The sequence below is a fragment of the Labrus bergylta genome, chromosome 6, assembly GCF_963930695.1.
Source record: "Labrus bergylta chromosome 6, fLabBer1.1, whole genome shotgun sequence".
Taxonomy (NCBI): Eukaryota; Metazoa; Chordata; class Actinopteri; order Labriformes; family Labridae; genus Labrus; species Labrus bergylta.
Genome location: NC_089200.1, coordinates 25592623 through 25616544, shown reverse-complemented (window position 1 = coordinate 25616544; position 23922 = coordinate 25592623). Strand labels below are relative to the sequence as shown.

Genomic DNA, 23922 nt, shown 5'->3' with positions numbered 1-23922 from the left:
CTCTAATAACTGAGTCACAGCGGCCCCTTGTCAGCACAAATACACAACAGAGAGTATAAATACATTTCAATTATCTTTACATCATGTATCCAACCTACAAAAAAAAAAGTATTTAAAGAAATAGATGTGTACATATTTTTATGTACTGTATGACATGATGCACATTTAATGTTTTGGTTAAAATTTCATTTTCATCACCCCGAAGCGTTGTGTGATTCAATAAATAAGTCAGCATAAAGTGAGACAGTGTGTGGGAGCTTTTCTCATTGTCTTTAAAAATTCATTTGACCAGGAGAAACTTCAATTTTGATTAAAAAATCTCTTCTACAAGAGCGTCCTGGCCAAGACAGACAGCAGCATGTTTAGTCACACACATACAACTCATAACAACAGAGACGAGACGAGTTTAGAGGGGCAGTGGCTCAACTTCGCAAAAAGGCATTTTTCCAAATGATTAAATAAATTAACGCCTGGAATGACTTCGCAATATTTTCATGATATTCTATGCACTTGACACTTTTATTCTTTTACCGCAAATTTACTTTTATAATTGATCATTTATTACTGCTTAAATCAGACGTTGCAAATGTATCATGTGACCATTATGTCTGTCACATGACATCCTATTTAAGCACCTGTTTTTATCTCTGTAAAAATAAAGGATTTTTTTACAACATCAGAGTGCCTCGGACTTTCAGTTTAGACTGCCTTTCCACACTTCAAACATTTTTTGTCATCAGGACAGTCAAACTTTTTATTAGCTATTTGATCATTTATTATTTGAATTTGTAATTTAAATTTTGGTTATCATTAGATATTTGTATTATCATTATTTACTTGTATATACTTCCCGATACAGTTCATGTGATGTAGTTCTGAAGTGTTGACCTCTTATCAACTGTCACTGTGTCATGTAGGGTATTGAAGAAGTTTCTTGTGGGTTTAAGTTCTTGCTCGGGAAAAATCCAAAAGAAACTGAGTAGATTTTTTTTGCCAGGACATGAACCCTCCCACATCTCTCATGCTGCAGCTGTAACAATGACAGAGTAGATATGCCTGTGTATATGCGCAATTGAGAGATAGGCCAGTGGATCGAGTCGGAAATCAGGGAGAGAGAGTGGGGAATGACATGCGGGAAAGGGCCGGCAGCTTGGAAGACCATAACCTTCATACACGGGGCGCATGCACTAACCACTGCGCCACCAGCGCCCTCTACTTTTGAAAAGATTTAAAGAGATCAATCCCCTCAGACTCATATCCTCCAGCAGAAGATTCTAAGCTGCAGGAGCAGTGAACCTGAAACCCTCTTTTCCCAATTTCTGCATACATTGTGGGAACAGATAGCAAAAGTAAGTTTTTGAATATGTGTGTGTAAAGAGTCTAGCTTCTCTGAGTTTGCAAATGTCACAAGCTTTGTTTTGTTCGGGTACAATTTGATTCAGTTCTTCTGATATTTTAAATAGATTTAAAAACCGTCACTCCCTGCTAAGTGCTAAGTGCTGAGGCTAGCTCTTTAACTCAGTAAAATGCCAAATGATGCAGCAAGAAATTCAGCCAGTCTCAGAGATGACTGGAGTCGATCCTCAAGTAATTCAAAAATAGACTTTGACTCATGAATCCAGAAACAAGAATCATTTTGAATCGAAAATAGATTCTTAATTGAATCCTGAACCCAAGATTTAAAATCTATTCAAATAGTAAGACACCCAAAGATTCCCAGCCCTAGTTTCAAAGGCAATACATCATACTTTAATCTAAATCTGTAAGTCTTTTCCCACTCACAGAAAATAAACTATCTGAACTTTTCTTTTAAGCCATTGATAAAATGATAGCTGAGTGGGTTAAAAGTCAACCTTGCAGAAGATTGCCCGCAGAGAAAACAGTGCACTTAAGGAATAGGCATTGATTAATCCTAGCTAAGAGCAATTATGTATATACCAGGTTCCATAGGTTATACACAAATTAGACAGTAATCCGTCTTTAATCCATTTAGGGGCCATCTATTAAGTAGCAATAAATCTCATGAAAGCGCTGGCTACATGACTACATCTGCAAACAGTAAGTCTTCACAAGGCCTCTGCAGACCAGGCGAGCTACAAACTGCTGTTGGATGAATGCATCACGCCGCCGCACCTGACGAATGCCACAGCCACAAGTAATGACAGTGCTCATTCTTCACCTAACACACATTTTCATATGCGTTCCTCTACTTATGTTCTGTCGCTGTGATATGAAACTGTGATAGAGGAGCCGCGCTGACAGTCACATAAATACCTTCTGAGGCCGAGCAGCTCCTCGTCGTGATGATGCATATTCATGGTGCCCGCCGCAGTCACACAATGCATTCCCAGACAACTCAAGAACTGTGGTAATTCAAACATATTGCGGCCGGCATAGTATTTCAAACATTATGCCAAGTGTGCTGTCGAAACCAGCTCGGATTGCTGCACAGCCATAAAGTCAGGGACTCATTGTGGTGATTCATTGTGAGCTTCTTTCCCACTGGTTTTTTATGTGGGAAAACATATAAATTAGGCTTCCTCGCATATTTCCTAATGTGGGTGATGTTCATATTTACCATTTAACAGTGTGATTCTGGAGCCGGCCCATTGTCATCGCTTCTTCATGTTTGAAGGCCTGTCATGGTGTCATAATTCAATTAAAGTACGGGTCGTAATTTTGTCCATTCAGTGCATAGTCTGAGAGCGTGTGGCGAGGGTTTGTCACAGTGAACACCACAAATTGGAACAATGCAAAGATTTAATGGCATTGCATGGTTATTATTTCAGTAAATGGCCTTTATGAGAGATTCATGAATTATTTCAGGTGGATGTGGATTGAGTGCGCAGACCAGACATGTAAGATGATGATTCGTATATGTTGGTTTTTGTTTGATGGAGATCCACTAATGGAAAGATGTGAGGGTTGGGGGCTGCCCATACTCCTGGTGGGGGATTGGCGCCTTGCTCAAGGACACCGCTGTAGTGCTCAGGAAGTGATCTTGCACTTCTACAGCTATCAGACCAATTTCCAAGCTTGGTCCACACTGTGACTTCAACCGGCAACCCTCCAGTTCCCAACCCAAGTCCCTACAGACTGAGCTACTGCCGCCCCCTTTACCTGTGTAAGTCTTATGTTGTGCATTTTGACAGTCCACACTTTTTTTTTTTTTTTTTTTTAAAGAAACAACTTATCTGGACATAAATGTGGATATCTGAAACTAAGTTGGTGCTGGTTATTTTGGGTACACTTATTTAAAGATCATTAAAAGATCTTGTGTTCGAAAACGTTATCACACTTTTCAAAGAACTACGGGCTCCTGGTTTCTCTAAAGTTGCTGGGGGAGGTTTCAGTCAGAGATCAGCATTGGCAAACAAAACATGCACTCCGACTCTAATCAGCCTTGACTCACTGGAAAGAATAACACACTTGCCTGTTTATTCCTGAAAGGATTTCATCAAAATACTATCAGCCTGTCAGACTTCATTCATGTCCATATCACATTACTAAATTATTCAGGTGTATAAGGTTCAATATAGCAGAGATAAGAGGGTGTGAGAGAGATACATGTTCCTCAGTCAGTGGACTCAATTTGTCCTGAAGGAGATTCACTGTGGTTTATTGTGAGACAGTTGTGTTTAATGGGTAACAAATTAATCTCCTGATTCATACTGAAGTAATTAAGATCCCAGCATGGCCAGTGGGAATGAGTCAAAATCAATATTTCTTCCCTCACCAGTGTTTGTTCTTCGACTGGCTGCTGGAAAATCTTTCATCAAATCAATCATCTTGACTGATGAGGTTGGTATACCATGAGAGACAACAGCATTTCTACTGACCTACTGAACTGTAACACAGCAGAATGGGCAAAATGTACTCACAGACTGTCAGTGACTTTGGTTAACTCATAGCTTCACATTGCACATAAATTGACACAGAATAACCGTGATCTAAATACATTTACGTGACATCCAAATATGCAGTGATTATGTTCTTCTTCTTTTCTCTATTCCTTGACTTAAACAGCTTTATACTCAAGGCCGTCCAGTCCATGTAAACATGATGTAAACCCGGGTCTGACAACAAAGAAATCAGCGGGACTAATGCTTCTCACTCATTTTAAACAGTCATGACTCAGAGAGACATTTACAGAGGATATTCTTGATTTCTGTTATATGTTTCTTTAAAATGTTGCCAATTCTTCCTTTAAGAATTGCAAATTTTACAACAACTGACAAATCGCTTGTCAGTTGCGCTGCTGGCATTAGCAAGCTCTTAGCGTCTGTAATGTTTGGCTCTGTCCGACACATTTACATTCTGCTTGTACTTTCTATGCAGCAGTGAGACATCCAGCCCATCCCAACCCATCCTAGCAAACTGTAGATTCTACAATCTCTCTGTGCAAGAGGAAACTTTGCCGATGTATGCAATATTTGTATCCAATATTTGTAGTGAAGTATGTCAGGAAATATTCCATGCTCACATCATATACCACCACTTGGAGTTGAAATAAGTGGAAAAACAGCCAACAACTGCTGAAAGACGCACACGGCATCACTTTACTGATCTGCCAACCAATTGTGAGCGGACAATACAAATTAGTTCCATCTTCTTGTACAATTCAAAAGACATATTTTTTTCACTGGCAAGTTTACGAACAAATTCTATTCATATTGATGCATTTTGCAAGTGAAACATGAACTATAGTTATCTTTGTTTAAGGTTCTCTGTGTTCTTACTTCTTGCAATCAGCTGATAAAAACATTACAAAGACAAAAGCTGCATCATCTTAAATGCATTTTCTCGAGCTTTTTAATGTCAAATTATTTGACACTCTCAAATAACAAAGTGCACAGCTGACTGAAGTCAATCCTAAAATAAGCACCCCTTTGTAACAAATGAGGACCAAAGAATTGAATCATAACATATAGAAAGATTAACACCCCCGAAGATTAGCCTTATGTCCAGATGAACTAATAATGAAATAATGAAAATGGTGACTGGAGATATTCTCCAGTTAACTTTTGTGGAAGGAGAAGGGTCCTTGAGCTGATGGTGTTTGTTGAGCCGGAGTACGAGACACCATCCCAGTGACCAACAGATACAAGGAGTGGAAGAGATTTTTTGAGGAAAGCCCAGCAGAATTGTGACAAACAGCAGAGTGGCTGTTATTGTTGACTCATGGACATGCTCTCACCACGGAGTCATGTGTTACCATCACTTGTCATTTTATTCAGAACTGGGAAGGCCGCTGTGTAGTATTAATGAGAGCAGCCCACCAGAGAAAACATAGCTGATCACAGGGAGGTTGTTTATTTTTTAAATGTTTAATTTAATGTCAAATTGTTAGTCTACACAGTCCTGGCAGCATTCTCTAGATATCACATTTGGAAAAAGATACAAGGTGGAAAACCAGTGTTGATTCTGAAATACAAGGTTGTAAAAGTTAAATAACCAAACAATGAGCAAGTTATGTGCCGTTTAATACTCATATCTACACAAATGAGAAAACAAACGTAGAAATTGTGTAATAATTAATCAGTGGAGCTCCAAGTAAACAACATATGGAGGCAGTGTGGAACATGTCACAATGATTTAGGGCCTAATGAGTGCAGGACACACGGTAGCATGTACTATAAACAATTTAGGTCCCCACAGACAGAGCTCATGGGGATTAAATCCAACCACAGCAACTGGCTAAACTTTGAGAACCCCATTATGTTAAGTCTACATGTGCTTGTAAACACAAACACACAGCTGCACAGGTCAATGACTATTTCTTGGAGAGAAGGCGGATGACGAATTTGCCACTCTTGTCTTTTTTCAGTCTAACAATGCACAGTCCACTGATGACCATTGGTTGTCAAATGGAGGTATCTGCTGCAAAACACCCACGCTCAGACTGGGGACCAGACACACGTACATCTCTGGAACAATACCCAATTAAGGAACAGGCTCTTCTCTCCATTTGTTTTGTGATCTTCTAGCCAACTAAGCTTCCCTTGCCTCTCTCTTTGCGCACTCGTTTCTCATCCACTTGCCTTTCTTTTTGTGTCTACCTACCCCCCTGTTGTCCCCTTTAGCTGTGCAAATCCTCTACAAAAGAGGCATCTAGTTGTGTTATAATTGGTTCCCAAGCACCCATTCCAAAACTATCAGTGCTCCAGCGTCACGATTTGGAAGACAGGTCCCAACAAAGCAAGATAACGGCCGATCCGCAAACATGATTAACGATATGCTTGGACCTCTTTCTAAACATTGGGAGGTGGGGAGCGTACCTGGGGCAGCTCTGAGACTTGCGAGATGATGAATAGGGCGATAGAGTGTGCCAGAGATACAGCTGCCACGAAATGGACAATTAGGTACAACCAGGCCAGACGAGATGAGGCAGGAGGGTAAGTAAAAAGCAAACACAGAGGGAGGGACTGCTGGAAGACTCTTTGGTTCATACAGTATAATTGCAAAGCTAAAGTGATGCATTTGGTCCTTTTTGTGTCTGAATACATGAAAACAGTCTTGGGACCATAAAGAACTTTATATAATAGCTTCATGGAAACATTTCAGCATGAGTCTCCTTAAAGAAAATGAACAGCACTAAAAGAATGAATGTTTGTGTCACTAATGCAATGGTCTACCTTTGAGGATAATTGAATTTCACTACAAAAACATCTCTCTACATCATGAAGTTTCTAAATATGTTCATATTTAATGGTTGCCTGAGTATTAGGACTGGTTGATTTGACCATGTTTAAAATACAACAGGGGGAATGTGTTCACAAGTGAAGATTTGGAAACACTTTTCTGCTGAATTCTCCCCTGAATGTGTGATCCTAACATTATCCTAACATTATCCTAAAATCCATAATGGAAATGTAATCAATTCCAATAACAAATAAATCAAAGTTAAATGATGCAGACACATGGGTGTAGTTGCCATTGTTTTTTTTTGGACTCATTAGAGTTGCCGCAGTTTTTCTTTGGGTGGGGAAAAACTGAGCCATGGCGGGCAATTCACCTGTCCTCTCTTTCACCTGTCCTCTTGTCCTCTCTTGTGTAAACAAGCCTAGAAACCTCTGGATAATTAAAGAGTGTTTGAGGGAGATGTTTTTGTGTTTTGAAATTAATCAAACATGTCATAAGGTGTGTTTCTCCAACCTATTCTTACTTGAAATTGAAAGAACAATCTATTCCATAGGCCATCATTTATGCTGTGATTCGGATGTTTGAAAAGATCTGCTCATTGGTCTCCATTTTCCTCTTGTACAACGAGCTGAGACACATATCCCATGTGGAAATTCAGAGGGAAATTCTGGTTTTACACTCTGTTATCGATAGACATGCTTCTCACACACATGTAAACAGGACCTGTGGACATGCATTAGTGGAGAGATGTCAGAGTGGGGCAGCTACGCAGGGAGCGCACAAGAGCGGTTGGGGGTTCAGTGCCTTGCTCAAGGGCACCTCAGCAGTACTTGGAAGTACCCTGGCATCTCTACAGCAACCAGTCCAACTTCCATGGTTCGCATCAGGACTGGATCTCCCAACCCATGTCCCTACAGACTGAGCTACTGCCGCCCCAATTTTCTCACCTTATGCAAGTTGAGGCAACACTGACACAGACACATGAATTATGACAAACCCCAAATCAAACACCTTTACAGAATGTCCTTGTACATCTTTGTAGGGAATCAGAGACTTCTTTGTGACATCGGCTTGTCAATATTATCACATTAAGCAGAGGCTATACCGAGAGCACTGTCGGTGCTGACAATTTGTCCTTCTGGAGGTCTTGCTGGAGTTAAACATGGATAATGTAGGTAGAATATAATCAGTACATCACTGCATCAATAGCTTAATTCTGCTATAGTTCAACTTAACTTCTTTAAACCAAAACCAAGCCAATGTGGGCGTGATAATAAAACAGTCTTCTTGGGACCAAACTGCTGTATCTGCTTTCCAGGTGTAAAGCCAGCTTTTAAGCAGAAGGCTAAAATTTACAGGCGGGATTCATGCACCATCAATTGAAGTTGGCCCATGGAGTAATATATAGGCAATTAGGCTCTAGGTAGCAAGATTTGAATTGAAAAAGTGTCAAGCGGAGTGAGAAACTGTCCTCCGGTAACGAAGAGAAAGCCAATCAGATGGGAGCACTATGAACACAGGCTCCTCTTGGAGTCCTCTTTTGCTATACAGCATTATTTACAGCAGCACTGGTGTCTCCTGGGTATTCATGACCAGAAGAATGACGTCTGAGCAGAAGGTTTATGTAAACCATATTCCTTCAAGGAGACAGGATTTGAGCTGCTGCCAGGAGCAAGAAAAGCCGAACATGAAGGCTGACAGAATGAATGGAGGAGCTGGGAAAAGAAGCAGCAGATGCAGAGGTTCGGATATGAGCTGGCATTGTCTGAGTCTTCCTTTTTCGGAGAAAGATATTTTATTAAAGAACTTCAAAAGTTACTTTCGCTCCGTCTCATTTTTCTTCCTTCTTTAATGCAGCTTTGGCAGAGGCTGTCTGTAGATTCATTACAGTTGAATGTCACAGGTAGTCTGGACCATTCCTACTAATTAGTTTATGGTAGAGCAGGGGGAATAAGGGGACACTGGACTGTACTATCTGTCCGCTCATGACCTCTTGTACCTGCCTGGGTGACTGGCAGGAACATGAATCTTCCCCCAGGATGGATGACTAACCTAAAGACACAAATAAAAAAAAAAGCTATGTAACATACCCTGAGGAGATAGAGAAGGCAGGAGTGAGAGTGAGATTTTAATGAGGAAAATGAGCGGGTGGGGAGACGCAGTGCTTGTTGCTGATGAAAGAGGAGATTAAGAAGTGATAGAGAGAGAGGAGGGGGGCAAGGCGGGGAGAGAGAGAGAGAGAAGGATGTAGTGCTTAAGGGAGAAGGAGAAGAACAAAAAAAAGGAGGAGGAGGTGGAGGAAGGAAATCAGAGAAAGTGACGACGAGGTGTGTTTTTTTTTTTTCAAAGTTTTCAAAGTTTCAAGAGATGGTGGGAGTTAGGAAGAAGATGTCTGCGAGGGTTGAACATGTCTGCAAAACACCCCTCAGGTTTGAATAAAGAGAAAGTTTGGTGGGCTGAATCATAGAGCTGCTTTAGTTAATCAGTAAAATGGCCAATGAGGGTTGTATGTGAGAATATGAAGAGTAGGCTGGGGTGAAAGTGGAGTAAGTCTTATTTGAGACACTAAAGAAAGTTATCCTCCCCCACTCACAGGCTAGGTGACACTCTTACATAATAGTCAGCGTCTCCCTCTTCTTCTGTTTCTCTTTTTATCGAGTTAACCATCATGTCTCTCTATCCTAGTGAGGAGAAAGATAGATGAAACTCAGTACGGAGCCTGAACAGAACATGTACTATAGCTGTAAGTACCGGTAAGTAAAGGAAAGCAAAATAAGAAGCATGGAACAGGTGAAGAAGTCAAAGGATTGATTCCCCATAGCTGGAAAAAGCTAATGAAGATGGTGCACCACTTGTTCCAATAAACAGTCATACATGTATTAATAAGTTATCTTGGGTAAAAATTATAAACTGACATCATTGTATATGGTTATATAATGATTGATTTAAACTACTCAGTATACATTAATCACGTTTCTGGTCTAATCTAAATGTGTTGGAGATCAGAGAGGACATCATTCTGACAGCCAGTGAAGAGTTTTGGGAAGTGGTACAGGGCTGACCTCAACGACAGAGTGTGAAGTACATTCCCCTTCAAGCTGAGACCTTCATGAGTGTGCCACCCGGCAAGTATAAAGCCTGGGGATACCAACTCGGGACGCTTCCCAGATTGCTCTGGACACTGCTCGTTTACGAGGTACAAGTCTCTGTGGGGCTGGAGAGGCAGATGAACACCTACCGAGGAGATGACTGGGCCTCCTGAGAAGCTTCTTCTCTATTGGTCAGCAGGCAGCACCTGCCTGTAACATCCATAGTCGAGGATGACAAGGCAACAAAAAACACACCAGGCCGTGATGCTGCGAGACAGCACAGTTGCAAGAGTACGCCAGGCAGACTTTGTGGCATATGTTGTATTTCAGTGGTAAGAAGATGTCCTTTATGAATTCCACTAGAGGAAATTTACTTTTACACTCTGTTATTGAGACATAACATAGGCTGAAAAGCACACACATGCACAAACAGGATCTGATGGACGATGCGCTAAGGGAGGGATGTCAGAGTGAGGAGCTGCACATGCAAGAGCGCTCGAGTAGTTTGGGGTTCGATGCCTTGCTCATGGGCAACTCTGCAGTGCTTAGGAAGTTAATTGGCACCTTGCTAGCTACCTGGCCAATTTCCAGACTTGATCAGCATTGGGACTTGATTCCAGTTCCCAACCCCAGTCCCTACAGGCTGAGCTACTAATGCCCCCCCATATTCACATCAGACTATACAAATAGCCAGGGCAATGGTCTAAGTACATTGTTCAAGTGGATTGTGTACGTGTTCACTGACTTTTTCCATGACGCGTGTAAAACTTCATCATCAAATTACCCATGATATCAAGATAGATGGACACATTTGTCTTGTGCTTATTGACACCTCTGCAGCAGTTTAAGGGCGCGGTCTCAGTGGTCATACTAGCCAGGACTAACCATGCTTAAGCACGATTACCTCTTGTACATAACGCTGTAATACATCACATGCACGCTTTATGTTATTATGAAGCGTGCTCAGTTTACAAACAGGCGGACGAGAGAGAGAGAGAGAGAGAGAGAGAGAGAGAGAGAGAGAGAGAGAGACGTGCAGTCGAGTCCGCATCTGCACATCAGAGAAAAACACAGAGAGCATGACAGCTACTTTACTGACTTTACAGCTTAATTTTAAGCCATTTTAATCAGACACAGTCACAAATAAATTAAAAAATAAAATAGACGCGTGGCCGAGTCCACAGGCGCATCAGAGAACAACACAGAGAGCATGACAGCTACTTTGTGTCTTATATTGTGTCATGTTAGTCAGATACAGCCATGAAACTCTGGATTTCTCCATAATGAAGGCTGTCAGCGTTGTTTACCCGCGTGCTTGTGCTCGTGCATGAAGTGTACCGTGCCGAAGCACACCTCTCCGAAGTGTGCCAAAGCCAAGGAAGTGTACCGTGCCTGAGCACGATACGGAGCGGTCACACTGGTCAAACGAACTGGAATTTAGCGTTGAAGCGTGCTTGGGCACGGTACGGATGGCCAGTGAGACCGCGCCCTAAAAGCCAAAATCACTAAAACTTTTATTTATCTTGATAAAATGTAAAATGTGCTATAGTCTCAATATTCATATGTCATGTAATCATTGGGTACAGGTCCTGACAGTGATTTTGAATGATCTCATATTCAGTGCTAGTAGTAACTAATCGGCAAACAATATCTCTGGCAAAGACCTCCTTCCTTTCCTATTTATAAAGTAAACATATCAATATATGTAACCTTATGTAATAACCTAATAACCCTCTGGGTAGCCTCCTGCAAAAGTCCTGCTGGTCAATTAACCTCAGAGCTTTCTGAGGCTATCAGCTTGACACCATCAAATCAACACATCCTGCTGAATCAGTACAGCACTTCTCTCAAGAAGAAAACAAAGCGAGACAGCTCATTCTTCAGCTGTTCTATCCTCAGCGCTGTAAAGAACGGTAACATTTAGATGCACAGACATGTGAGAGCATCTTGTCAAATAGTATGATATATACACAGACATCACCTGTGTGTTTTGTAATGTCCACTCAGTGTTACAGTCTTTTCATGGACTTTACTTGTATTCTGCTTCCGTGCCTTTCTTTCAATAAGTTACTAAAATATTTTGTTTTTAGGCTGTTGTGTTGGTTTGTGTTGTTCTAATGTTTGGATAGGGTCATGACTGTGTGATCCCTGTTATTGTAAATGCTTAAACCTCCAGGGACACCCCAGTGCCTAGCACTGTTTTTTGGGGTTGAAAAGTTTAGGAACCACTGATCTAAGGCATCCCTATAGAATCTTTTTGCATGTGGATTGCATTGAATCTACTTTTGCATTCTTGCCACTAAACCTCTGCCATAATGCAAGCTGACATATGAGTGCTTGTTGCCGCAGCGGTACTTACCCTCTGTATATCTGAAGTGAGTTGCAGCAGTGTTGGTGAAGCTGTCGCTCTGAGAGTTTCTGTTCCTCTAACGGGAGAATTCAGACTGATGTAGGCCACAGCACTGCTCTGCAGGACAACGCTGTTATCCTTTGAAATGAAAAAGCAAAGTCAGCTCTCTCCATGAATTTGGACTGCAGTACCTATTTTAAACACTAGGTGTCAGAGTTACATACTGCTCCTTTGAAGAAGTATAAACATTAACATTTCCCTTGTTAACCTGATGGTTGTATCTTAATTATGTCAGGAACCATTGTCAGATGAATTATAGAGTCACAGGAATACGAATAATAAACGGATCGATTATGCAGGAGACCTTTTCAATCAAATCAAAGATCTGACTGCAGCTGTGGCAGGTCGCCCGTCTGAACGGATCTATCTTTGGAGAAACAGAGGAAAATTCAAATGATTTGAATGGCTTGCCTTTTTCTTCCATTAATAGTTCATTATGGACACTTACCTTTGACAAAGGTAAGATTTCTTTAACCTAGCCTGTATTCTGGGGTCGAAACAAGCTGCTAACTGGACCCAGCTAAGTTTATTGTTATGGGTGGTAGCTGCGAACAAGTTGTCAAAGTAGAATATGTAAAAGAAATAAGCATGTTTATGTTTTTTTTCTGAAAAGATGAGAAGGTTTCTTCCTTTATGTATTTTCCATCTTGATGTATCAAGTTCAAAATAAACGTGTTGTAGAAATGCTGGCTGTCAGCCTCGTTTATGTTTTAGCAGACAAAATGCTAAAAAGCTGTTTAAGTAGCATGTGACATGTTACAGAAAGAGGGAACATTTTCTGGAAAGAGAAAAACAAATGTTTGATCTGTATGATAGTTAGCACTGCATTGTGGTTTTATAGAAATGCATTTTTGCCTCAGTCGAATAAGTCGAGTATCAACAACCTTTTTCTTCCTTAGCTGACATTTGATAAAGCAGATGCTCTTGTGCTTGCTGACCTTTCCCCACTCAAAGGACCCGATGTTCCCCAGGGCAGAGCCTCCCCAAGAGCAGAACACGGTTGTCCGGTCTGGCACCCAGCCACGTTTGGACTGATCTGTCAGCACGGCGATGAGCTGATTCATGATAGCTGAAGCCCCACCTCCCTGGTCGCTGTCATGACGACTGCCAACCAGCACGTAGCGATCTGGAAGTGAATGAAAAGATATGAGTGGCCTAATTTATGCATTTATTCCTTAAAACGCTGCAGAATATTGCAACTTAAATTCTAAATACTTGTCATTTCTGTTAAAACAAATGATCTATATTGTCAGACATCGGAATACTTTAAACAGGGTGTTAAACAAGTGGAATTGTAGACATTAATATGAAACATTTTAATAAAGCAATCACAAGACAACTTAACCTTTAAACTGCACCAACCTAAAATGAACCTGTCAGTTCTGGGGGACAGGGGGAAAGCATTATTTTTGCTGAGCAACATTTCCCTTCATGCATCGCTGTAATAATACAATTAGTTTACATTACTTGCTGCTATTTATTTATCATACCAAGTCACTTTAATCATCACTTGTCTCTTTATCTTGTCATTATCTGGTCATTCTCTTCAAATACTGTCTCAATTCTCAATTCCCCCCAGTTAACTTCAACATTCATTTTTGTGCTGTATATACCCCCTGTTTTTATTTTTTATTTTTATTTTTATTTATCTTATCTATTCTGTTTAATGTGTATTTTTGAGCTTTCTTGTCTGTGCTGCTGTAACGCCCGAATTTCCCCTCTGGTGATCAATAAAGTACTATCCTATCCTATCCTATTCTTTCAGGCCAAGTCTTCTTTGCGCAACAGATACTGATTTAAATTCTGGTGTGTAAATGCTTCAGACAGTGGCCTTCCTAAGTATTGTGTGTGTTGTGTGTGTGTGTGTGTGTGTGTTTGTGTGTGTGTGTGTGTGTGTGTGACTAGATGACTATAAGACACAAAATTGAAAGCTTGTTTCTTCTGCTGCGGTGGAATATCTCGGTTCATTCACTGTGTTTTTGACGTATTTAATGTCAAGGAAAACCACTAAGACCTTCAATGTATGTTCAGTTGTTATTTCCATCAATTAATGGATGTGATACAAATTGATACAACTAATTTTATTACACAATGAACCTATATCTATAATGAAGCTGTTGAACACTGACCTGTTGACTCTACTTCAGATCTATTCAAACATTTGAATACATTTAAACCTTGATGCTTTTAACACACATTTATCCAGTAATTCATTTCTATAGGTAGAATACTTATAATCATCATTACAGTTAATTTACCTTCAGGGGTAAATGGTTCGAATTGTAATTTGTTCTTTATGTGTAAAAGTTCCAGACACTAAAAAACAGGTCAAGTGTTTTCTAAATGAGGTCATCCCTGAAATGCAAAACAGTGACTAACAGAGAAGTTACTGAATAAAGATTTATAAAATGAAAATGAATGACACAATAACCCAGTGGGACTGACACAATAAAACTCAAGTACAATTTGGATGTGGATTTCCAACAAAACACAGACACACACACACATGCACACAAACAAGTCTGCTCAAGGCTTCTTTGTACGCCTTACATTTGCTACAAAGACAGAGTGTTAAGTATGGATGCACAAAGCAGCTTCCTGCAGGCGAAGAGGAGAACAGAGCAAAGCTCATCACTCCAACACAGAGCGCTGATGACTTTGTTTGAGGAAAGAGGTGCTTAGAGAAGCCTGCTAGCTTAGCCTAAGAATCTGACAATGTGTTATTGCACTGAGAGCAGCTTCCAGGGTTCGAGTTAGCCCAGGAGCTGCTCTCAGTGCAATAACACGCTGTTATTACTGTAAAGCACTCGAAATCAGTCATATGTGAGAGGGTGCAATTTGCTGTTTCTTCACATAGAATTGTGTTTACTCTTCATGGGCGTGTTTATTGCTCAGAATGAATAAACCGTTAAATGAAGCATGTATAAGAAACATTCAATAAAAACAACGACATGTTAAATATACGTGTATATGTGTAGTTGTGGTGTTGACAAATCATGACAAATCATGAACAAATGTTCAGTGCAATACGTGATGGAGAAGTTATTTCTTAACTGGTGTTTTTCATGCAGAACCTCTTGAGAAAATGGGTTAACATATTGTTGGTTTTGGCCGGAAAAGTTTAAATGACGATCTGCAAATTTGTATTTTTCTGCCAAAGTAGACAAACTTAATTGGCAGACAAAGATTATAAATATAAAGTGTTTCAAAAAGCAATGACTTGGGGAAACTCATATTGTAAGTGAATCTAACAGATCATGGCTTAATGATTTAAACGTACAATATGTAGAATTGTATTACACTGTTTGCGTTCAAATATATCAATTAATTAAAAAATGGACTAAACCTATGATAAATATATTTTTGATGAGTACTGACATATATTCAAATGTTTCCAAAATCTATCAATCCGTAATTTTATAGTTGTTCCGAGATGTGTCTTCTTGTGGCAGCCGCCATGACAGACAACAGTTTATCGTTGCCATGGAAACACTGGATGTTACATAAAAGACTGCGACATAAGGAAGCGGGAAGTGCTACTGAAAGTTATACAACTCTGAGTTTGTTTTCGTCATGGGAGGGGGGTTGATTGAGTACCCTGGTGGGAGAGTTTACATCCTGTGCGTTTAAAGATTAACGATAAATACTGCTAATTCTACATGTCTCACTGCTCAGTATTGACATTTTATGATTGTATAAATCGACTGCGTGCCCTACCACAGAATGTGTGGCTTTCATAAACTGGATGCATGGATTTGTTCTGGGTGAAACTACATGACTACTTTCTACAATCCTGTTTTATTATATTAGTGAAAAACTGACAGATTTTTAGAAGTGCAGAAAATGACCCTGTAGATTCTTCAGGCATGTAATACTTAAAACCTCAACAATGTTCGTGCATATTAATCCTGTTGAGGGGTGGGAATGGGCATGGAACAGACATATGATCAAATGCCAACAACCAGTTAAAGTGTCACTCCTTCCAGAGATTTGTGGCCCACATTATTCGCTTTAGTGGCCCATTATGGCTGCCTAATATTACATTGTAAATCAGAGACGTAATTTTCCACCAGTGAGTGGGCAGGACAGGTACAGTAGCAACGTACTGCTACGAGTAGAGGGGAGGGGAGGATGGGAGAGGGGGCTGTAACAGGAGGACAACTGTGGAGGTGAGGCAAGGACAAGATAAAGGATCTCCTCTCTGCTGAATAACAATTTAAAAAAAAAAAAAGGATAAGAGGAAAAACAGCCCAGCAGAAGGGGCTGCCATTTAAACATTAAAGGGACATAATGTGTTTGGAAATGACCTGAGCTCACACAGGACTGTGACTGCAGAGGACACCAGGGGTGGCTGAGAAAAAAAAAGAAAGCCATTTAAAATATGCACCAGCATGTCACTGTCCAAATCGTTTAACCTTTTCTTTTTTGACTGATCATTAAAATCTGTTCATGTTGAGGAGACTGGTCACCTAATGCATGTCCTGAAAAATACATATTAGTGAAGCTCTGATTTGAAACAAACAGCAAAACACAAAGAACCCCCAAGAGCAGAGAATGCAGCAGACAAGGTTTAAAGCTACACTAACAAACATGTTACATTATATATTTAAATGTATTAAAGGTCACATATTATAAAAAATACACTTCACCATGTTTTTCTACATCTAATATCCCTAGTCCCTATGTCTGTCTACCAACCCCCCAGTTATTATTTTATTCAAATACAGGATCAGAGTGGATTTATAACAAGAAACTTCAGAGACATGTTTTAGGGAGCTCTAAGACTCAATTTAACTTGTTGAAAAGGAGGTTGATATGTGACCTTTAATAAGTAAATCAAATGTCTAAGTGTAATTTATGAGAGAGTATTTAAGAGTCTCTTATAGAAACAATCTGCAGAGTGATATGACCTGACTTAAACAGAGCCTTTCAGCCTCTTTAACTTCTTGTCTTTCAGGTGGAACTCTTTTTTTAAAAGTTATTTTTGGGCCTTTTTGCCTTTAAATTTGGAAATAAAAGCTGAAGAGAGACAGAAAATGTTGGGAGAAGAGGGGGAGGGGGGTGACAAGCAGTAAAGGGCCGCAGTGGGATTTGAACCCATGGCAGCTGCCGAGGAGGGAAGCCTCCATATATTTGTGGCGCACAACATAAAAGCTAGGCTATCGGCAGCGTGGTAGACTTCTCATATTCTGCTCACAGCAAGTACACATTCTATCAGTTTATCGACTTCTTTTGAACAATAGAGGATATAGAAAATAACATGTTCAGATAAATCCACTGTACACTAACTAAATGGCCCACAGAAAAAGTCACAAACACTAGTGGAGCGTTTAGAAAAAATGAATTTCCCCAAGTTTCCATTGCTTAACATTTTTGATATCATGGGGTATTACTCCCTTATTTAAGTGGAAAGGTCAGTGGATATGGGGAGAAGTGATGCAGGAAAAGGGTCAGAGTCAAACCCCCTTTAGTCAATTGTCAGTTGCAGTTTTGTCTGCAGTCTTTTTTCTTCTCTATAAACTGTTCTTTTTTTTCTTGTCGACAAGAGTACACGACTCATTCTCCTTGATGCCCTAACTAAGAGTGAGGGTATCAACTGAACACAGGGCCTGTAATTTGTACCTGCACATACAAGCGGATGTAATAAGTGGTGCTTTTTCTTTTTAATTCACTCAAATGTCTGAATCAGCTTGATGATGGCAGGCATCTATAGCAGTAGAGCTCTTGATATTATTCTGGGAAGCAACTTGGATTCAAATTTCAACATGAATCACATCTACTTGTCTAACGTAGGTTTTTGGACAGAATGAGTAATGGAGCTAATTCTGAGAAACCGGAGAGGGTGAGACATTTGTGCCATAATGTGCATGAAATATAGAAAAATATGTGAAATTTTAGAGTTTATGAGAGGAATGATAATCAAGGACAAAGTTTCTTTTTTTTTCTGGAGAAATACTCAGCATACACATTTACATGATTGCTGCCTGTAAGCCTGTTTAGACCACTCAGGCTTTTGCCCTTACCCAATCCTCCCCTCTCTCTTTATAACCATCCTGTGCAAATGAAGGCAAATGCAAATAGCCTTGACAAATAATTGCATGTATATCTCTGGCCATAGACGAAGATGCTGGCAGCCAACATGATTCACTAAAAACTCATCCAATCTGGCAGTTAAGTCAGAGGCCGTTTGCTTCCAACCATGATTATCTGGGTATACTACTCTTGTGAAATGCTCTAGATGGCAATAATAAACACGCAGCTTTGGGTTAGAAAAAATAGTTTAAAAGCATTTATTTTTTTCATGTGCCTTTGAATTAATCGGGGAGAGAGAGAGTGGGGTATGGCATGCTTGAAAGGAGACACCAGTCGGATTTGAACCAGGGCCGCCCGCTTGGAGGACTAAAGCCTCCGTACATGTGGTGCGTGCACTAACCACTAGGCCTCTTGCACCCCAACAGGGTTTGGCCTTGCTTGTTATTCTATGATCTGCCTGCTTTTACATTTATTTTATTATTGCTGTCCTTGTAAAGCAACTTGTAACTTGGTATTGAAAAGTGCTCTATAAGAAAAGGTTATTATTATAACATTGTCAATTCAAACCGGTGAAGACAGTACGGCCAAAAAATCCAAGTCGTGACAGAACGTAATACAGGACTGATACATATTGTATTATATTGCAGTATTGTAACCCTTATTATAGAGCTTCAAATTAAAGTCAACTTCATAAAAGACATCAATACTCACATTTGGTTTCAAACCAAAAACCAACCCAGGTTTCCTGAACGCTCAAGGTGTGTAGCCTATTCTTTCTTTTATCCTCATTCTCTATCTTTGACACACAACATCAGCAGCACACCGAATCTCTAAGATATGTTTCCATTTTCTAGAGGGGTGACCAACAATGTTGTAGTTTTTTTAAGGTTAAGTTTGAGGTTCTTTATGCCTTTATATAGAGATACAGCAGTGGATAGAGTCAGAAATCATGGAGAGAGAGAGACAATGGTGAATGACATGTGGGACAATAGCCTCCGCACATAGGGTGCACGCACTAACCACTAGGCTACTGACGCCCCAATATGGTCATATTTTGAAGCACTGGAACACTAACAAAGCTGGTATAAAGACTTGGAAGCTTACACAACACTGCCTGATTCAAAGCCTCATAACTCTTTGATTTCCTTTAGAAACATTGGTCGTTCTCCAGTTAACTATATTCAATCAATGTCTTTTTTTTTCATTGATAACAATGCAAATGATAAATAGTACAAAATGTAAGGTATACTGATAACTAGAGAAAAAACTGTAAAACAAATCATTTTAATTTCTTTCATCTACAGACTGACACTTTATAAACAGTCAATACCCTTCAGTGTGCTGAACTACACAACAAGAGTTTCACCAGCTGATGTAGCTACTCTTTCAATTAAAGGGGCAATACGTAACTCTGACACCTACCGTTCAAAATTGGTAATACAGTCCAAATTCAAAACATTGGACCTCTCTCCCCCCGCCCCCTCCTTTCTAGAGTCGATGTGCACACACAATGTGCCTATTGGTCCTTTAAAGGGAGAATGTGCGACTTTCTGATCCAGTAGATGTCGCCCTTGAGCACCATCATGAAACCCAAACTAACTGCTGTTTTTAGCGACACCTCCGCTTTTCTGAAGCCTCCGCTCTCTTCCAGCAACACACCTCCAAACCCTCTCCACTCAAGTCCGTGCAATCGTATCAATTAGAACACACCATAATTTAAAAGCATTCAGCGCAAGCAGCAGGCAAAACTGTCCCTTGCTCGAGCCGCAAGTGTCTGTGGCCTGCATTGTTGTGTTAGCATGCTAATGGTAGCGCTCTTTAGTTAGCTTGTAGCTTCATATTGCACATAAATTGACACAGAATGACCGTGATCTAAAGACACTTATGTGACATCCAAATAACCAGTGAGTATGTTATTCTTCTTTTCTCTCGTCCTTGACTAAAACAGCTTTCTACGCAAGGCCGTCCCGTCCATGTAAACATGATGTTAACACGGCTTGACATCTGTACAGCTGGCGGGACTTGTGCTTCTCACTCATTGTAGACAGTCATGACAAAGAGAGACATTTACAGAAAATATACTTGATTTCTGTTATATTTATGTGTATAATGTCGCACATTCTGCCTTTAAAACAAATGATAGTTTAATACTTTTATGTCTAAGCTAAGAAGATCAAGGTGTGGGTGTGATGATAACATCATTTCAGTCCATTATTTTCTGTGTTTCTGTGTAAGATCTGTATTATGTATTATATGTATTATATTATTATCTGTGTATTATGGTCTGCCAACTGATTTAAGCTTCACCTGGAAGCTTTGTTTGTCTACGATGAGGTGTTGCTTCAAAGCCGAACCTCAAAACAGTTTACAAACCTGGGTTCCTCCTTCCTTTCAGGTATCCCACGACATTGTAGATTTTCTTGTAGGACAGCTGGTTCCCAACAGTCAAGGTAATCTTCTTTCGTTCTAGGAAGAAGAGAAGATGAACTTTAAGGTGAAGGATAGCGAAAGAACATTGCGAAAACTTCTTGCAAAACTTGGTCGTCATTACGACAAACCCTGGCCAATTTGAAGCCGTTATGCGAGTCGCTGAGTGATACTGAATCTAAATGTGTCCCTAGTGTGATGAAAAAGGAAGAAATTGAATCCTTATTTTGTTAGTGAGGGCCCAGAGATAGAGGGTAAATTGGAAACAGCATGGCCTCACAGTCTCTGTCAAATGTGTTACATCTGTATAAACACCAACTCTGAGAAAATCAAATAGAAATCAGGGTGAGATCGCTGGTAGACAATTTTCCGTTCACAGTTTGATGGCATGCGTTATGAAATGACTTTTCAAATGTGACGGGTGAAAATTTAATCCGATGCGAGCAGATCACCAGGTAGTTTGAAGCTCCTGTGAGAAACTTTTGTTTTTTTGTGGATGTTTTAGCAACCCCTGTGGACTAAGAGATGCTTCTTGGCTCTTTGCTGATCTTCGTCTGCACAAGTGTAAGTTTATTTTTTTCAAATAAATAATAATCCTGTCTTATTTTTACAGTCAAATGGATCACTCATTGAAAATCTTTGCTGTGGAAAATGTGCAAATCTCTTCTTAAGAATGGTTTGGGAATGAGGCCCAACACAGACACCATTATACTGTACACAGCCGTACGATGTACTTGACGGGGCAGTCACTCGATATTGCGTCTGCCTGCTCCGCTGCCTTGCTGGACGGCTTTGAGCTCTGGAGAGGGCGATGGCCGGATATCTGAGGGAAATGCAGCTGAGTTGCCAGTAAAGATGTGAAGCAGCAGCTCAAACTGTGTGTGACTAGAGGTCCCCTGCCTACAGCACAGCACTACAGCATGACAGCCCACTTTCCCAGTCTCGCTATCCTGTCCTCCGTCCCTCCCTCCCTGCCCGCCTGCCTGCCTGCCTGTCTCATCGCCCTCTCGCCACCTTTTTAATACATTATAAAAATTCACTGCTTTCTCTCACAGGCGCCACATAACCCATTTATCACTTTTGACATTGGCACAAATGACTTTGGCTAAAGAGCAGGGATGGAACATGTGGCCCCGTTTGTGTATTCAATCTGCAGACGTACGCACGGAGGGCAGCGAGAGATTTGTCACAGAGTAATTCTCCTTCATGATAAATGGGTTTACAGATAGGGCTGCAGCTACAGGTAAGGGGTGACTGCGTTAGGTTTGTATAGCTTATGAAAATATTCATAGGGACTATGGTACGTGTCTGATTTTCACTCTCTCAATGAAATGTGAAAGAAGATATTTCAATTTCACCTTAGTAAGTATTTCCCGAGAGATCAAGCTGTTTTCTACCTGATGCTGTTCAGATAAAAACAGTGACTTCAACATATCATTATAGGGAATTGTCATGGAACCATCATGGCTTTATCCTCACATGAGTTTAAACAGCTAACACAGCCTGGGGTCAAATGGACGCCAAAGAACACGATGTTTACCACATGTGTACAGGACATTGAAAACATATCATCACGTTAATTTTAAGTTCACCCAGTTGTAGGACAAGTCATTAAATATGAACCACAAAAAACAATGTCAATTGTTTATTTAAGAGCCAAATTGACCCCAAAGATAATAGGAGGGTTAAGCAATTTCCCTTCTGAGTGAATTTATATTCCCTGTAAGCGTAGGCTGGTTAAATAGACTGGCTCTTAGGAAACAGGTCCTCTCCTTTAACAAACAAAAATAAATACTTAAACTTTGACACCTAGTGTTTAAAATTGGTATTGCAGACAAAATTCAAAACATTGGAGACAACATTGACATGCAGGAAAGGAGCCACAGTTTGGATTCGAACCGGGGCCGTCCTCTCTCCAGGACTATAGCCTCTGTACATGGGGTGCTTGCACTAACAACTTGGCTAACGGTGCTCCATTAGAAAACCAGCTTTTGAATATCTGGCTGAAAACCCGAAACAGTTTGATAAGCACAAAAACACATCTAACATCTAAGCTCTAGTTTACATATTATTGCTTGTGGAGTTTCTTTGGAAGACATCTACAATCTCCTGTTGGTCCTTATAAACTTGAATGCAGAAAGATACCAAGAATAAGGAGGTACCAATAGGTGAGATACAATTGGTGCGCAATCAATAAGTTATGACATAATAGAGACAACAGAGATAATTTGCTCTTATCTTAGAGATGAAGATAAATTAATTTCATGTTCCAAATGACACAACTCCAGAGGATATTAAGAAACATCAAACTATTAGAACATTTGTAATTTGTCTTCATGCATTGTTGTGAACTTGTGATTGTAGCAGCCATTAAATATTTCTACATTTGAAGAATTACTTATCTGCACTGTGTGGCTCATCGACAGTGATGAGGGCATCAGACAATATGAAACACCCCATGTAGTCACACATAATTAAATCACATCTTGCAATAAAGCAAGCCTAATGAAAATAGCATATATATAAAACCATAGTGCCTATATTCTGAAATGTTCCTGCCCTGTTCTCTGCAGGGTATTAAATGCAGAGTTGAGAAGAAAAGGCAGTAAGTGAATGATCAATAGTGGCGTAATTAAAGGGCCTGGGAGTCCTTTCTATAAAGCCATTTCAAGTTGTTCTGCTTCGCTCGCTTCTGCCTCTGCGGCCTTGCAATGTAATTGCTACGGAAATTTGTTACACTTTTGGCATTTGTTCTGAGTGGGGGACCGAGAGAGACAGAAAGAAAGAATTGCATGTGTTGGAAAAATGAAATGAGAAACAAGACACAGAAGGAATTTAGGCACAGCTGACTCACTGAAGTTTCATTCTTCAGCTTGAATTTTTCGCAGAGTAGAGCGATTGGTATAAAATGGATTTGTGTTGGTTTGTGTCAGAGAGTGAGATGAGTCAGAGAGAGAGACACAGAAGGGTTGGTGAAGCTTTGACCTTTGCCCCACCTCAGCGTAGAGCCCCTTCCCCCCTCTATGATTATGGATAAGATGAAATATTTAGTGTTGCACCAATCAAGTGAAACTAAATCAATATAGTGTAGAAATCTATTATTGTCAAGAGTGGCTTTGGACTTAAAGACGACTTAAACGGCCAAAATTGCATCTCATGCAGATGCTAATGGCTCCCAGAAGATACAAAAAATGGCGAACAAATACCTAAAAAAAACAAAAAAAGTGTAATACTTTTTGATGGTATGAAAAGGGATGAGAACAGATCTAGTTGTAAAGGAATGGTATTTGGCACCGCTACAATATGAGCATTCTGGAAATA

General features: G+C 40.2%; 1 protein-coding gene across 2 annotated transcripts in view; it reads right to left on the bottom strand.

The window, feature by feature from the left end:
* Positions 1 to 23922, bottom strand: part of LOC109982366 (inactive N-acetylated-alpha-linked acidic dipeptidase-like protein 2) — a 504674-nt gene that overhangs the window by 144059 nt on the left and 336693 nt on the right. For both annotated transcript variants that reach the window (XM_065956060.1, XM_065956061.1), the window contains 3 exons: positions 20548 to 20640; positions 13080 to 13267; positions 12091 to 12219 (listed from right to left, as the gene is read on the bottom strand). In XM_065956060.1, coding sequence (XP_065812132.1) covers positions 12091 to 12219; positions 13080 to 13267; positions 20548 to 20640 — 410 coding nt within the window. The remainder of the gene's footprint in view (positions 1 to 12090; positions 12220 to 13079; positions 13268 to 20547; positions 20641 to 23922) is intronic.